Genomic DNA, 17,898 nt, shown 5'->3' on the forward strand with positions numbered 1-17,898 from the left:
TCCCAAAAACAACTTCATGACTCTGATGGTGTCGCCACACAGTGGCGGGTTTTTAGCAGCGGATATGACATCACCTGGGGCGAGCTTGATGACTGGACAAACAGTAAATATCCTGCAAATTGTGTGAATAAATAGAGACACATTTTGTCACCTGTCTGCGTTTTATATTAGATCAACAAAAACAATTTGTTTGTCTTAGATAAAAGCCCTGCAAAGCAAGTAAAATAAAAATACACCACCAGGGGCGCTCTGGCATGGAAACAACGCTGCCAGTCTCACAGAGAGCAGGCAACCATGGAGTACAAACTTCCGCGACGTGCTCTGGCTGGCTGTTTTGATTGGTTGCGCCAGGTGCCGTCATTGGGAGAGCGAAATAGGAGTGGGAAGCCCCGCCAAAATCTAGTTGAGGGCAGCGTTTTGTTTGCTTGTATTTTGAAATTTCTTCACTGAATAACTCCCGTTCCTGTGCATCGATTCCTGTAATTCTTTTTAAGTCAGCATCTGTGTGACATAAAGAACCCACCTGAAGTATAGCCGGTATTCCCCCAGGCAGTGTTTCGCAGCCCCTTTAAGACCTGGCTCACTCATTTTTGGGCTGGTGCAAAATATTTGACTTGGTGTCACGCAAAAGCTTCAGGTCATATTTATGCATTGAAATTTGTGTTGACTTACAGGAACAGAGCCATTTCTTTTCTTACCTCTGCATTGCTCCGAGAGCAGGTATGTTCTGGTTGCGTACACTTGTCTCATCATGTCAGCTAAGTCCTGCTGCTGGAGCACGAAGACATAGAGGTCAAAGCATTAAGAAACGAAACGCTCTGGTAACATTCAGTCAGTGATTACCCCTTATGTAGATGAGAAGTATATCTTTTCCTTCTTTAATGAGTTTTTCATTACATGCATGACCTCCTTAAAGGTGCAGTGAAGAGGAATCTGAACTAGTCTTTTTGCCGCGGGAACTCGATCCACACGTTCCGAGCATTCTCGGAAACTTCGATTTATTGCCCTGTGTGGCCGATTTCTCTAATTAAATCAAATTAAAAGTCTGGCTCCCGCCTTTTTTTTTTTTTTAATTCTCCCTGTACAGTGGGCGGAGTCGACCAACACGTGGAGTGCCTTTCACCCAGTCCCGCGGCGGCTTGCCGCTCTGCCATCGATGGAGTAATACGCAGTAATCCGTAGAAGCAAATAGTCCGCGCTTAGTTTTATTTCTGCGGGTTTATTTTGCGGCTATATTATCTGCGAATGAAACTGTTTATTCACGGCAACCTAAGAAACAAAATAAAGCGAAAGCAAAGCCTCCACGGAGCTGGCTGAAAGGCACTCCATGCGGTGGTCGACTCCGCCCACCGTACGGGGAGAATTAAAAAAATAAGGGCGGGAGCCGGACGTTAATTCGATTCAATTAGGGAAATCGGCCGCACACAGCATTAAGTCGAAGTTTCTAAGAATGCTCGGAACGTGTAGATCGAGTTCCCGCAGCAAAAAGACGAGTTCAGATTCCTCTTCAGTGCACCTTTAATGCCATTTCTAGTGGTAGTGGTGCTGAGGGTGGAAACTTTATTATGAAACAGAGAGCGCATGAGCCCCTGAAGGAGCCGTACGACTAGGTGACATCCTTAGTCCGGGACGTCATAGGACGATACCGCTGCTTAGGCTCGCTTATTGAGGGCCTGTTGGGCCTCGAGATTGGAGCAGCTGAACAGGGTCACCTTCCAGTCCTCTCAGGTGGGGGGAGGGGAATGGCTGTGTTCTTTGGCAGACCCACTCCATGTGGTAGACATCGGCTGTCTCCCCACAGTGCTTGCACCTGCCAGTGACCACGGGGTCAAGGTATTGTAATATAGCCGGGCAGAGCAAGGTGTTTGTTTAGAGTCGGCATAGAATTCACTCTCATTGGGTGAGAATACAGTGCATTGCCCAGGATGAACTGTGTAGGCTGAATTATCTGATCAGCAGAATAGTTCTGGGCCCATTTCTTTGTTGTCCACAGACGCAACATAAAAAAAAACCACTGGATCAGCACGGGGTGAACCACTATCGAGAAGTGATATTTGTGACAAAGCTCGCGGGAAAGTTGCCGCAGTTGCGACTAGCTAATAGCCGAATTTGTATTGCATGAATTTTTATGGGTGCTTGGACGGGGCTCCCTTAGAAACCGAAGATCATCCTGTAGATAATCACTCGAAATAAAAAAATAAAGAAAATTTATCGTCATGGATTTTGCTGTAGGTGAGATGAGACAGATGCCCCATTTTGACCATTGAAAAACCGAATAACAACAACAGATTCACTCCGAAGTGACGAGGTTCCTGCTTTGAAGGGGTTCACCATATCAGAAAAATGATTTTAGCATACATCAAAGTCGCGCTCGCTAAACTGGAAATGGCATACTTAACACAAGCATATGCTAAGACTCAATACGAAATAGTGTTTGGATCATGCGTATTTTAAAGCACGCTGTCCCATGGACCCATATGCCCATTTTATACTGGGATTACATTCCATAGCGTTACAACATTGCGTCTGCACTCATCACAGCTTTGGTAGTGCTCCAAGGAACTACTGAGATAGAGTACAGTAGAACCCCGCTGTTACATTTTTCATGGGGTAACAAAACAAAAAAGAAGTCTAGCCAGGAAACGTAGTAGCCAGGAAGCACACGTGAAAAAAAAAGTACATTGTTGCTTGCCATTTTTTTGTTTTACTTTTACTAAGGGGAACATGCTTCCCTGGAAGTAGCAAGGCTTTGTGGCTGTTGCGATTGTTCCCATACGCTGAAAATCCTACACGCCTTACAATGCCTCTCTGTCTGCTTGAGGAACTGTTGGTAGAAGGGAGGCAGTAGTGAACAAAGCGGAGCACAGAGCGGGCGAAGTTTCGGCACGCATGAGCGCTTGCGGCGGCTGCATTCTTGCGGCGGCTGCATTAATCCTACACAATCCTTGTTTGTTCGAACATAGCAATTGCATATTTATGCTGTAAATGACTGGCAAAATGCGGGTGACAGAAACATACCTCAAAGCTGACCTTTTCAACTGAATCTCATACAGCACTGCCCACGCTGCGTTTGCCATGGCATAGTTTCGTTTTTGCACTTTCTTACGTTCGTGCACACTCTGTAGCAGTGATGGAACTGCACCAACAGCCACAAGATTTATGCTGCCCGTAAGTGTGCTCACCATCAGGGTGGATCTAACACGCTGGAAGTCATCGAGCAAGGAGGTGGCCAAGCGCCCTGTTACCATTCCGCGTGAGCTAACTGTAGGCTGTCAAAATGCCGGCACTAGGTGAACCACTATCGTGAAGTGACATTTGTGACGTAGCTCGCGGGAAAGCTGCCACAGTTGTAACTACTAACAGCCCGGTTTGTATTGCATGGGTATCTATAGGAGCTTGGACGGGGGCTGGCTGACGAAAATGTAGCAACCGGGAAAACGCTGCACCCGGGAACGTAACAGCGGGGTTCTACTATGAGCTTGGCTCTATAGTGCTAATGAAGTGTTCATTTTCATATTGCTATATCTGTGCATTCTTGTACTGGTGGCGCATCAGTGCAGCAAGCAAATGCAAAACCACTTGTAAACTGTGGGGTTAATACTTAAGCATTTTCAAGCTGACCACGGTTTCTTTGTTGGGAGTTGCCTGTCATATCTTCCAAAGCAGCGGGACGCAAGAGCCATGTGATTATTGCTGCAGCTAAGATTTGGCAGTATTTGTAATTTTATTTTGTGCTTTGGTTTCTGCAGTGGAAGACCACCTAGCTGTGCATTTAGGTGGCTGCACTGTGTCAGTATGAAGATATCTATTTGCTATAGTTGGTCGGGCAGCAATGCTAGTGCACTGTCCTTATATAGCATTCAAGGTCTTTTCTGCTAGCTGCTTGGTCTTATTGCTGCCTTCTGAGGTGAATTGTGCTCGGAGAGTACTGCTGATGGAATGTTTCCTGCATCAGATGCCAATTTATGCAAGTTTCCAGAGAGCGTTATCAGCAGCATTCATAACGTGTGTTCAACCTTTTCTGGTCCGGCGTAGTTTCCCCTCTGACTACTGCTCCGGTGAGAATTCATTTGGGCCTTGTGGCCCTTCACAAGAAAGAGTACATTCTAAACAGAAAGGAATAAAAAGGGTGTAAAGTTGTCCTCTAGCGTACACTCTTCTTTAAAGGGTGTGCGCTAGAGGACAACTTACTCCATTTTTACTCCCATATAGGCATATTTGTGCTCAGAGTGTATGTCATGCCATGACTTTGTAATTAATTTTCATTAAGAGCATTCCTTCTGCTTTGCTGTGTCTTCAGCATTACTTCTTCAGAGCGTGGTATTTCTTGGCGCACTCTCCTGTATTTCTGTTTCACTGCAAGGTGCACTACCATACTACTACTCAATCTCACTGTCCAAACTTGCTGTTGTTGTTAACTGTTGTGGTAAAGGAGGCACCAGTGAACTCGTCTTCAGTTTCTGCAAAATCGTTTGACAATTCTCCGTAAAATGTGACTGACGGAATGGAGGCCATGCCGAGATGTTTTCGCACCATGTAAGGGCTTCCAAAAACACGTGATAAAAATATATTTCTTTGCCGGTAGGATGCTTCCATCCCTTGGGGAAAAAAAAGAAATAGCCGCACTACAGCTTATAAACATTCCCATCAGGTGGCTCGCCCTTTTCGCTACAAAAGTGCTGACAAAACGCAGTGTTGGGCTATGCCCTTCTGCTGACCGGCTGTGCACTTTTCTGTCCTGACGAATGATTGGAAAAGGTTAAAACATATCTACAGTAAACAATTAAGCTGTTGGGAGCATAGCTTTTAAGCATAAATGCTTGAAATGATCTGTCATGTAGTATGAAGTCTGTCGTATGTGATTTTTTAGAAATGAATCATCCAACAGTATTCGTCTGCTTAAGCATTTTGTGTTGATAACTGAGGCTTAGCATTACCCTAATGTAGGGTAACATGACGTCACACAAGGGTCACACAATGACATCACACAAGCTGGGTAATCAATTCGCGAAGCAGAGCTTTTAATGGACAGCCTTGTGCATGGCTAAAAAAATGGGGAAAAAAATTTGGAGGATGCTTAAGCTTCCTTAAGCTTTGCTTATACGAGAGGAGTGCGACAGCATATTGGGGGGCTGCCAGGGAGTCCTTGGACTAATTGAAAATTGGTCTTTTGAGGGAAGGAAATATGCAGTAACAGTCTCACTTGTCTTGGTGGACACACGAACTGCGCGTGATACACAGCCTGTACCTAGCCTGTCGATGGTTCGAATCCCTTCTGCGAGCTATGTTCTAAATTAACTAGTAAGTTTATGCCACGCGAAACGCTGAGTCGTATGACATTACCCGGAACATTCTGCAACAAACGGTTGGCATGATACGATTTTCTTCCGACACGCGGTGCTCACAACTGCTACGACGCCGATGGCTTTTCAGCTGTCGCATAAAAAAAAAAAAGAAACAGGATGATGGTGAAGCTAGCAGTGTCGGTGAGGTGTGAAAATAATGGCTGTTGCAGCTTGTAGTCTTCCATTTTCTAGATTGCCATTCTGGAGGTTATGGGTAATATATGCTCCCTGATATTCCTGTGAATCATACTACTAAATTTCATACTACTACTACTAAATCATACTACTCATACTACTAAATAATACTACTAAATACTACTACTAGATCATACTACTAAATAATACAAAATTTTTGTCCGAAAGCAGCAGATGTAGGAAAAGGTAATTGCCAACTGTCGCAGCTTCTTGCCTCGGTGTTTATATCAGAAATGCTGCATACATACTTCGAGACACAAATACGGTCCGGTATCGAGGGTACGTCTTATGCCGAAATGCTGGCGTGATAAAGTGATTTGTGCGAGAATAAGAGAGAAACAAGGGTGCAAGGCGTTTGCGAGTACACATTTAAAACTGCCAGACTTCTCGGTGACTACAGGCCTGATTGTTCCTTCGCCAAAAGGTTAATGACAAGCGCGCTGCTTCTATAACTTTCGCAATTGCTTGCTTGTAGCTTTGTCTTGTCACTCTTGTTGACTGATGATGATGGATGGCTGCATGCCTTTTGACATCGTCAAGCGCTGCGCTAGAGCAATGCCTCCTAACACTCAGCGTACAACATTGCTGGGGCTGTGCAACTGGTGCGTGCGCAAAAGCATGTCGTCCCGCCGCATATCACTCGTACGTCTCGAAGCCTCGGTGAGGGTTTTGACGAAAACACTGAATGGTATAACATGACGTACTTGGCATTGGAGATCACTGACTAGGCTGGCGGGCGTTTAATTATTGAAAACTGTCGTTATAACATTTAGTGATATAGATATTGATCCCTTTCATTATAACTTTTGCTGTTAGTGAACTGCTTTTTGGGTATGGATGTAGTCAGTGCATTTAGGCTTGCCACCCATGTATCACTCTGCCGCATGTCACACACACTCCTCGAGGTCTCGATGGTGGGCTGTACTCCGCGAGGTCTCGATGATGGATGTAGTGAGAAGTAAAACCAGGTGCAGGACATTGCTGTTCGCGATATTTGAAATTTGTCACGGTGATAGATTCTGGGCCATGCGCTAAACACATGACGAGCTACTTTTTGGGCATGGACATAGGCAGCGCAAAGAGATGCGCTAGCTTTGGCAGCGTTGCACGCTGTATATGAAATCGTCGCTACCCGCAAGGGCTACTTGCTCCTTCGGGGGCTCCTGCTTCCGGTCGCACTTTTTCTGGAAATAGGCGTTGTTGGCCTAGCCATATGAGAGGTTTGAATCCACTGTCTCGAGCCCAGCATCAGGTTTATAGCGGCTACATCGCGTCGTTAGTGTGCGAAAAATATCAGGAGCACCAGCAGCGGAGGCCGTGCACAGCTTCAGAGAACGGAAGCTTTCCACTTTTTGCAGAGGCCACCAGGAGCGCTGTGAGTGACTTTGACGTCATCGTTCGTCTTTGAGGAAGCGGATTCTAAAGTTTCTATTGCGCTTGGGGCCCTCTAGGAGCAGTGCGGAGTAATGCCATCATGTGGATGGATAAAAAGCGGGCGCTATCGCGTCTTCCAAGTTTTAGTGCGAAAGCATTGCTTCACTAGCAAAGCTGAAAAACCTGAGGTATGTGTGAAGCCTCAACCTTTGACAGAGCACCTGCGGCGGTGGCTTTGTCTATGCGGAGAACCGGCCCCCCACACACACCTCGCGCGCGGCTGCTGATAGTGGCTGATGATAAGATCTTGTATGCGGTTGTGTTTTAGGCGGTGTTGCCTCAAGTGCTTTCGTACGTTCTACTCGGTGTAACTGCGATAAGACCTCCCGATGTTTTCTTTGCGTCTTTCTTTGTAACTATGCGTGAGACGGCAGTACTCATGGGCTATCACGTGGGGTTCGTTTTCCACTAAATAATTTTAGTTGTATTCTGTCATGCTGTTTCAGTTTCAACAGCTGAGCGATGGCGGTGGCCTCAAAGGCGGTCTAAGGTCTCGTGAGGTATAGGAAAAGAATTACAGAGGGCACTTAAGACTGCTTACTTGGTTTGAATGCGAACTCATGTTTCTGTTTTATTTAGTTTTCTCTTCCTTTATTATGACACACTTCTTAATTAGCATACAGTCGTAAGGTAATGCATACACTGGGTTCTCTTTTGTTCGCCAAGAAGCAGCGAGATTTTGTGGCCCATAGATTGCGTGCTCGCCTAATGTCACATGGGATTTGTTCGTGACCACTTGTGTGGTCAACAACACCGGGTTTCGTTGCTGATGAGCCTTATAATGCCTTCACATTAAACCTGCAGTATAATCTGTTTCGTCATTTTAATTAATTGCAGCGCTGAATACACTTTGCCTCGAGAGCCGAATTACAACGAATGAAGGAGCAGTGATTATATCATTCTTTCTTTTTTTCATTCCTCCTGTACTGACTTTTGCCATCACTGCTATAGCGGGCTAGATTAGTGTACCTAATATAGTACACAATAGTCAGCGCCATCATTCGGCTGTTGAAAGCAAAAGCGAAACAGCATGAGAGAAGAAATTCAATTGTAAATTATTCAGCGGGCGTAGGCAAATGTCACACGAGGATCGATGTGCACTAATGTGTAATGCACCATTACAAAGAAGAAAATATGCAACCAAAAATTGGTGTCTGTATGCCATTAATAGCTGCCTCACAGAGAGCGTATCCCTGACTGTAGCTCCAACACGACAGCGTTAGAGCGGACGTTTGGAGGAAAAGCTGTGCACGTTGTCACACTAATTAGGATTGTTTGAGAAGGTTGTGACGTCATAAGTTGAGCTGTGGAATCAAAATGATTAAAACTCGAGTTAAATAGTGACTGTGAGGTCTTTGCATGACTGAAATGTTATTATGACGTATAACGATGTAAAGTAAATTAATTACTCTGAAAAGAGAACTTGGGTAATTAGTCGGGAATCAAACCCATGGCCCTTGGGTTTTGAGTCAAACACGCTGCCCCTAGGGGCCTAGGCCCTTGAGGCACGTTCGTTTGACTTGGTTAGAGCGAGACCTTGTGTTGTGTGTCTTGTGGCATGTCACATGGGTGTAGTATGCCTACTGATGTATAGAATGAGCGTGTATTTAGAAAGGCACTAATTAAGAAAGTAGCTAATAATCATTAATGCTATTGCGTTATACCCTTATGGTGGAGCTTGTCTCGCAGATTTTCTTCTGTTAATGCAATAGCATTAAAAGCCTTATCGGAAAAAAAAAAAGGCTGCCACCGTCTGGAAGACGAAGTAATAAGCGTTAGCTGTTTGGTTTACTAGAATTGATATGAATGAGATTAAAGGGAGTTACAGCAGTGGACATACAAATTTGTACCTTTATTTCCCCATATGATAAACGCACTCACAAACATTTCACTTGTACAAGTCTCAGTGCGAGATGTGCTGTATTCTAGTTGCTGCCACAGATGGTGCTGTGATCTCTGGGTGGTAGCAGACCCCACGAAATCTCGGAAACGTGATGAGTAGTTGCTGCCACAGATGGCGCTTTGATCTCAGGGTGCTAGCAGACCTCACGAAATTTTGAAACGTGATGAGTAACAGCTAACACTGTTAAAAAAAAAAAAAATTGAGTCAAAAATTTTTCATTGGCTGGAGGGAAGTGGCATCTCCAGACTGGAAGTGAAGTCACTTCTGGTAAAGATATTAGTAGTATCTAATGCTGTTGCATTGCCAGCACAATGTAGGTGTCCCTGTGAATTTTTTCATCCATTCTGTTATCATTGGACAAGTGCTTATCTGCTATCCACATTGCATGTGCGCCCTGATGAAGTCATTTCCTCCTCTTGATTTATTCTGGTTCTGATTGTTTTGGTTAGTTCTGGTTAGCCTCTCCAGAGTTCTTTCCTTCCGCCATGGTCGTCACTGACTGGGCTTTACCGCGGGATTGTACCGTTGTCTAGAGCGCTCAAACTCCGTGCCGTCTGCGGTGCTCAGCGCGCAAAGCGACGTGTAGCGGCAGCGCCTGGCTTCGAGATAGCGCATGTCTGATGCTCAGACGACACTTAAAGATGCGCAATCTGGAATCAGGCGCTGCCGCTAGATGTCACTGTGCGCGCTGCGGAGCGCAGATGCCACAGAGTTCGAGCGCTCTAGACAGCTCTGTGGACGACTGTACGAAATTCTGATGGAAGAGGAGCCGAGTGCGACCTCCTTTTTGCATTCCTATTGGTTGGCGGCAGAGATCAGTTCCGTGCCGCACGCGGAAAGTGCCGTGGCGGCGGATTTCGCTCGCTGTTGGTGCCGAGTGTGAACGTACCACTACAGTCCCGTGGCCTGTCCGTCTCATCGCGTGGGCGTCTTTTGCGTCGGATAGTATCCTTCAAAAGTTTCCAGGCCGCCTTGCGTGTGAGCGGATCAGTCGGCGAGTCATGTAGTGTAGTTCACTTCCCGGCTTCAGACATTACTTCGCACTTCCGAAGACTTCTAACGATCCGCGAGGGGCGGCAGACATTTCAAAGGCGACTCATGAGTACCACCAACACGCGCGAAATACAAATCGAAGTCGCAAACTCGCCGACCGCACACTTTCTTTTTTTTTTTTTTTATGGCGTGAAGCCGCTACACTTTGCTACTGCGACCCGGCCGCCTTTCAAGTGGCACCCGGGTCATGCGGCGCGTACAGGCGTGGGCGTGGAGCGAGTGAAAAACCCGCGGTGAGCGCGAAGAGCGATCGAGGCGTACGTCAAATACTACTGCCGCGCGTGCGTTCTAGCCGCGGTTCCGAGCACGGAGTTTCGGGTTTCGAGCACCGGGGGCGCATCGACGGCGCACCGGACCCAATCGGCGGCGGCGGAGGGCAGCATCGCGCACCGCGAGCACCGAGGAGCGAGAAGCAGCAGCAGAACATCGGGTCTGTGCGCGGATCGAAGGCGTCGTCCCGGCGGCTCGCGCGCTAGCTGCGAAGCCGGCCGCCGTTCTCGTGTCGGAACTGCGCGCCTGCGAGAGCCCTGGGCCCACCCGCCGGCTGCGGCATGCCTGCTCGGTGCGACGGCCCGCCGCAGGGACCAGGACGGGTGAGAGCCCCGAGGCCCATGGCCGCCACCGGGCCCCTCTTCCGTTTGACGACGACGACGTATACCGGTTTCTGCTGGCCCCGCGCGCGCCTGCGATGGTATCGATCGGGAAAATGGCGAGCTCGCGGCTTGGGCCGTGGGTCGCCCCGCGTCGTGTGCGTTTTCTTCCCGAAGCGGCCCCCGGATAATTATCGGCGGTGGTGGAATTTGTTGTGTGCCCCGCGCGGGCATGCTGCGTCGACCCCTCTTGTCCCAGGAGCCCAGTGACCGCGACCTCCCGGCCGGCGCGCCGGTGCGGACGTCGGCTGCGGAGTGCGCGCGCGCGCTGGTGTCCAGTGTTCGGCTCATCAGGTTTGGTGTTTGCGAAACCCCTGTGGAGCCGTGGCTTCGCGGTAGATCTTTCCCGATGCCTTTCTTGTGAGGTGTGGGCAGGTGCATGGTTTAGGCCTGGTAGTGGTCCCTCCTGCTTGCTGAAATTTGCGGTCGGGTCCAAGGGTACCGAGGAAGGACACGGTTCCCCTTACTAACTAGATGTGCATTTGGCTGCTGGTCTTTTCTAGGAAATAGCTTTATTACTGACAGAATCTCAACATTGCTTCCTCCTATCACATGCCTGTGTCACCCAGGCGTGCCTCTTGCTTTCAGTGTTGGTGTCTTTTTTGAGAGGTCTGCAGTCTTTCATGGAGTAGCTGTCTTGCTCAGAAAGGGCGCCTGGAAGTAATTTGGAGCGGCTTGTCAATTCAAGGGGCTCATTAAGAAAAAAACTTATTGTAAAAACGCTCTGGTTAGTGACCTCTGTAAATGACAATGTAGGTTTGTTTAACTGGGATTTCTGTCAAATTGACTGTTCCTCTGACCTGGTCCTTTGCTCTCAGGGATCAGATAAGATTTGTGGATGCGGAGATTACACTTGTGGAACTAAAGCTGCTCACCTGCTAGAGAAGTTTAGGTGCATATTTTCATTTGTTACGATTGATGCTTACTTCCTTCAAGGGTAGATGTTGCCTTTCATGTTGGAGGCTTTGTACTGCATCTTTTAGAGTGGGAAGAGTGCTGCATTGGCATGACTTTTTATTGTGAAAATGTTGCATAATGAAAAACCTAAGAATGAGGAAGAACTGCTTTTTATGCCTTGAGGCAAAATGATGTAATAAAGAAATTATGTTAGGCAAATTTAGCTTTGCAAAAATAGTAATACATATTTCTTCCTCATGCTGTTTTTTGAGCTACAGACGTCAAGGTGTATAGAGGTCAGCTGTGGGGCTGTGTGCACTTTTTATTCAGTTTTATTTTTAATTTCACTGGAACCTGGTAGCAGTCGTTAGTGCTCTTTTCACAGTAATTTGTGTAAAATGGTGCCATGGTTAAAAAATTATTCGTGTGCTACATTTGGCTTTAGAGCCAGTGGCAGATGTGTGCTGTAGCAGTATATTTTTTATTCGTTTTATGTTCGACTATATTCTAGCCAAAGCTGTAGGCAGAACATATATGAACATGTCTTTCTGCCTTTCTAATGTGTAGTTGGGATTCTTATCCATGCATACTTAAAATGTGATGTGCTCCTGCCGTTACCAATAACTGCTCCATAAATGTCTGCTAGATTTACCGCTGCTAGAAGGTGCGTTGTGAAGCTGAGAAAAAGTGGGAGCTGTTTGTTCTTCCCTTTGCAGGGTAGTATTAGGAGATGAATTTCCTCAAGAAGAAGATCAAGGGCCACAAGCGAGGCGGCCTCGAGAACGACGAGGTTGAAGCGGCCATCTATGCCAAGCAGCTAGCTGAGGGCCAGCAGCCACAGCAGCCACCAGAGGGCGCCAAGGAGCGTACGGGCGAGGAGTGGCGCTTCTTTGAGCAGCTCACGCAGCGTGTCCAGGACACTGTGCACAAGACCCAAACCACCCTCACCAAGATAAAAGAGAGCTCGGCTATTAGCGAGCTCACTCGGCCCGACTATTACCTCGAGCCCACTGCTGCGGCTCCAGAACCTGCCAGCCCTGCCAGGTCGTGGGTTAACTTTGAGGAGAGCGAGGCCGCAGAAGGCCCCACCGAGCCAGCCAAAGAACCGGTTGGAGATCTGGTGAAGGACCTAGTGAGTGAGCCGGTTGGTGCACCTGTCAGTGAGCCAGCGAGCACACCGCCGGAAGTTCCTCCAGCTGCTGTCGACACTGAGGCCAAGAAGCTTCTAGAAGAGTTTGGCTTCGGTGTTGAGGAACCACAGCCTACGCACGCACCTCACCTGGACCTCAGTGCCTTTGGCATCGAGGAACCACAGCCTTCGGAAGAAGCCCTTCACGTAGACATCAGTGACCCCTTTGACACGTCATTTGTGGACGACACTCTCACCAGCACTGAACCCGACCCCTTTGACACCTCATTCGTGGATCGCTGCGTTGCCCCCAAAGAGGCGCCACCCGCTGAAGCTGACGGCAGTGAGGCCGGCCAAGAGATGAGCAACCCATTTCTTACCGATGCGTCTGGAACGACTGGTGAAAGCCTCTTTGCTACCAATGACACCAGTGATGTTGCACCTGATGTTCCCAATTTTTTCTCGGGCTCTCGGAGGTCGAGCACAAACCCTTTTGACAACCTCGAGGATGACTTGGCCTTTTTTCAGGCAACTCTTGTGGGCACGGCAGCACAAAGTGGTGAAGGCAGTGACCTTTTGCAGGACATTGCGGCCACGTTTCCGTGTGAGTCAGAGGACACTGCAAACCAACAGCCGGAGGGGGACTTCAGTAGTCACAGTGAAGTGGAGCAGCATCCCACGTCTGGTCCCTTTGCGAGTGAGCCCGAAACTGCCGGAGCAACTGCAGCAGCAGCACCACCAGATGCCTTCCAGGTCGCTTTTGGCAAGGCCAGCTTTGACCGAGGCCTCTCACCAGATAAGTGCGGCTTCTCTGGTGGTGCTTTTGAGGACACATCTCCGGAAGAAGTCGAAGGTTGCCTGCCAGAGCATGGTGGCTCGTTCGACCCATTTTCTGACCTCAGCCGAGACAGCCAAGAGCCAATTCCAGCTGCCCTGGCCAGCATCACACCACAGCGAGAAGACGTGAGCCCTTTTGACCTTGGGCCTAGTGAGAAACAGCAGGCACCCACTGCAACCAACGGCAACAAAGCTGAGCTTTTTGCAGATTTTGCTACGAACGAAGTGCCGCCTGCGTCTACAGAGTGCGATTTCTTTGGAAAAGATTCAGGTGCTACTTCAGCTGTGATAGCCTCAGATGATCCGTTTCATTCAGGCACGACTACTTCTCCACCTCAAGTGGCTGATGATAACCTCTTTGGTGGGACCAGCCTGTCTGCTGCACCTGCAACAGCTGATACTGACCCTTTTGGTGCGAGCATTGCACCTGTACCAGGAACAAAGACCAGTGATGGCCCCTTTGGTGCCAGCAGTATACCTGCCGCAGCTGGAGCGGCCGGTGATGACACCTTTGGCACCACCAGTGCAAGTGATTTGGCTGCACGGGGCCCCGACCTGTTTGACATGAGTGACATTGCGGCCCCGACTACAGTGAGCACCAGTGACGTCTTCCACACAAGCAGCACCACTACTGCTCCTGTTTCTTCAACCGTCGGCGACACCTCCTTCAGCACAAGCAGCATTGGTGCTCCCGCCACTACAACTGACGACCCCTTCCACACAAGTGGTGCTTCGGCTGGAGTGGTGACCAGCGGCAATGACCTGTTTGACACTCTTGGTTCCGCTGCTGCAGCCGGAGAGCCGAGTGATGACCCTTTCAGTTCGAGCAACATTGCTGCTTCAGTTTCAGCAGCTGGCAGCGACCCTTTCGACACAAGTAACATCCAGCTGGAGCCTGCAAAGAATGCTGTCCCTTTCACGGACACAGCCGCTTTCGAAGCATTTGCAGCCAAGTTCGAGCAAGCCATTGAAAAATTCGAAGATACCTCCCTGGCACCGGCATTCGAGCCGCTGGACCAGCTGGCGCAGGAGGACGGCGACACGGGCTTTGGCAGCATGGACATCTTCGACCCGTTCGCACCGAAAGCTCCACCGCCTGCTAAGGCATCCCCTAAGCCTCCTCCCAAGGAACTTTCGCAGGACTCATTTGACGATGACGACGCAGCGCTAGACCTGTCTGTAGTCATTCGGCCTAAGATGCGGGAGGCTGTGCCCGATGTTGCGAGTCTCGAGCCACCACCTAAGCTACAGCCGCCACCAAAATCACCCGTGCGGTCGAGGTTTAATCCGTTCGACAAGGGCCTGGCGATTCAGGACGAACCGGTGGTTGACGAAGTGGGGCCCACGCCTGCACTGGGGGATGCAGCGGCCATACAGCGGGAAACGGCGGAGAGCCCTTCGACCCCTCTCTTCGACGAGGACACATCTCAGCCGCTTGAAGAGTTCCGTCCGAAGTTTGAGGGCGATGGCTGGGAGATGATGCTGCGGCATCCGAACAAGAAGAAAATCACTGGAAATCGGTACTGGAAGAAAGTGTTTGTGCGCATGACGGAGCAGAACATCCTGTATCTGCACAACAGCCGGGAGGACAGTGACCCCTTCCAGGAGGTGCCCCTCCAGGTGAGGGATTGGTGAATGTGCTTGTATGGCTGGATTGTGCTGCAGGAGGGTGAAGTAGTTCTTCGGTGTTGCAGAAGTGACTTTCCGAGCTTTAACTTACTTTCAGGGTTTTTGCATTCAAATTTGTGTCACATATTTTGCGTCCTGCTTTTACTGGTACTCAGTGAAGATTTTACGTTTTTCATTTTATTATCTTAAACATTTAGCTTAGCACGGTTTTATCGCAAACTGGGAAGGTCACGGAAGAAATGTTCATGGAAAAACGGAACTGTTGGTACCAAGTAACTTGCAAATAATTCCATGCAGAGAGCTGTTTTCCGTTTTTTTTTTTTTTTGCCTGCCACTGCTTTCTGAGTCGTAGAGCTAATAACTTTTGTCTGCAGTAATGTCTGTTTGAGTCTAGTATTCTGTTTATGCATTTCCTTGTATAATGGCCAAAGCACTTAACCAAAATTTTCATTATATGTTTATTCATTTCTCCAGCAGAGTGCAACGGAGTTTTGCTGTGGTAATGTAATGTGTGTGGTAAAAGTGCTTATAAAAAAAAAGTTATTGATTTCTGTTTGCGACTTATATTCATAAGGCCAAAAGAAGCATGTGTTCAGGTCACGTTTTTGAACTGTATAGGCTCTTTCTTCCAATTCCTCAGCGCGAAAAAAGGACAGGCACGACAGAGGAACACCACAAAGTGTTTTTTATGGTGCAGCGCTTTGTGGTGTTCCTCTGTCGTCCTTGTTCTTTTTTTGCCGCTCTGTAATGGCAAGCATGAGATACCAACTAGCCCAACAATTCGTTTTCAGGCTCTTTCTCTGCTACTATAGCCAAAAGATAGCGTGGTAGTGTTAGATTCTTTAATGTATTTTCTTTAGTGGTGCCTTTGAGACAGTTCTGTTTACGTCGTCTTCAACAAATCAATGACCACAAAATTATTGGAAGAAAGTTCAATTCATTTTTGCTTTGTCCCTCTTCAGTGCTTTGAGTGTACGGAACTGTACTTTTTGCCTGTTTTAAATGTCTGTGCAAAGTGTGGTCGTGATGAGCTGGGTAGGTTTCAAGCCTCAAATATTGAGGGATCGAAGGCCGATGTACTCGGAGGACCACCATTATGTTCAGATGCCCTCCACCAACCATTCAAATTAGAGGGTGCGTGATAACTACCAGCCACACCTATTACTGTAGCTAGCGAGGATGCTAGAGGCCTAAGGAAGCACTGGCAGGAAATATGGCACCTATTCGTGAAGAACAGTTTTCGTTGCTTCTGTTCAACTGCGTTCAATGAATGGGAGCTGTGCTTGCTCAGTAAAAAGCCAGTGCCTACAGGCGCCAGCCTGTTCTAACATCAGCAACATCACACCTTCATTATTGTGGTCATGAAAGGCTGCGTGTCTTGTAAGCCGAGCCTTAATATGGCAAGCAGTAATGAATTTCACAGCAGCAGTGCAAAGAAGAAAATTAACCGCCTTTTAGGACACAAAAATAGTCTAGTTGCAAGCAGCACTATATAAAAATGACATTGAGCTTGTTCTGTTTGCGAGACTTGGGTACGAACTGTGTGATGTTAATTGAATGTAAAACCGTAAATATTTAAACTGGTGAAAAACAGGAACAATGCATCCTTTGTAGTTTACTGCAAAACCCTTAGTTGCTTTGCAGTGCGATAAATAAGAGAGCGCCTGCATATGTTGCAGATGAATATACACTCTGTAATACATGTCGGAATAGGTATGCACATGCTTGCATAAGTGGTCATGTGCCAGCATCCAAGGCGTGTAAAAAGAAGTAGGCTAAAAATAATAGAATAGGGAAACTATCTTATGTAGTGTGAAACTGTTTTGCTTTAAAATGTCACCATCAGACTCTTTAAGCGAATGAGACGCTATGCACACGTACTGAATTCACACAATCGGGCAAACAAATTTTTGTATTGGCAGTGTAGAATGGCCAATAGCTTAAGGCGTTTATTATATAGGCACAGTCAGCTGAAGCAATTCAGTCAGTTCAAGCATTAGTGTTCGTGCCGGACAGAGCAGCTGCTTCCACCCCCTCTCCCATTTCCTTGACTCTGATTGGCTACTCGAGGTGTCCCTCTCGCCACCACTCTCCTCCCACCCTCTCTCTATCTCTGTAAGTGAAGGGTTTTTTCCTCTCCATTTTGCCTCCTGCTAACTGCGGCTTCGCCAGCTCCGGACACTTTTTGTGATAATAGGCGTTCTAATGCTAACGCATTAAAAGTAACATTGGCACCTTTTTGCGAACTAAGTGTTACCATCCACCCCTGGTGAGAGAGCTGTATGATGCAATAATGCCATCAAGACTTTGTCATATAATGTCATACCGTTTGTGTGACATTTCTTTGATATATGTATGATGGTGCAGGCCTGCTACTCGCTCTCCGAGATGGGTGCCCAGCAGTTTGATGCCTACGGCAAGATCTTCACCGTGAAGCTGCAGTACGTGTTCTACCGGGAGCGGGTGGGCGTGCGTCCGGGCCAGATCCACAAGGTGATGCAGGGCCAGATCACGAGCATGGGCCAGTTTGCCAAGCTGGGCCTGCCCCTGGAGCACGCACCCCAGGTCTCGCAACTGCTCAAGCTGGGCACCCAGAACTGGGAGGACCTCAAGAGCTTCATCCAGGTAGTCTTTTTCAGGTGGCCCGTTTACGTGCTTGTTCTGCTTTTATGTATTATTTATTGTTCCTCAAAGGTCTCTTTCGGGACATTACATGAGGGTTGGGGATAACACGGCAAAAATATTATACATTATGTAAGGCTAAAGAAGAAGATGCGTCTGATGGTTGGCAAAGACGAAGACGAGGTGACAGTGCTCTCGAGAGTC

General features: G+C 47.9%; 1 protein-coding gene across 1 annotated transcript in view; it reads left to right on the plus strand.

Moving 5' to 3' along the window:
• The window catches only part of stnB (stoned B), a 38,857-nt gene that overhangs the window by 5,492 nt on the left and 15,467 nt on the right, over positions 1 to 17,898 (plus strand). Inside the window, 2 exon segments of the mRNA XM_089557161.1 lie at positions 12,194 to 15,063; positions 17,440 to 17,697. Coding sequence (XP_089413287.1) covers positions 12,208 to 15,063; positions 17,440 to 17,697 — 3,114 coding nt within the window. The 5' untranslated portion in view covers positions 12,194 to 12,207.

Source organism: Amblyomma mixtum, chromosome 8, assembly GCF_055824585.1.
Source record: "Amblyomma mixtum isolate Tamu chromosome 8, ASM5582458v1, whole genome shotgun sequence".
Taxonomy (NCBI): domain Eukaryota; kingdom Metazoa; phylum Arthropoda; class Arachnida; order Ixodida; family Ixodidae; genus Amblyomma; species Amblyomma mixtum.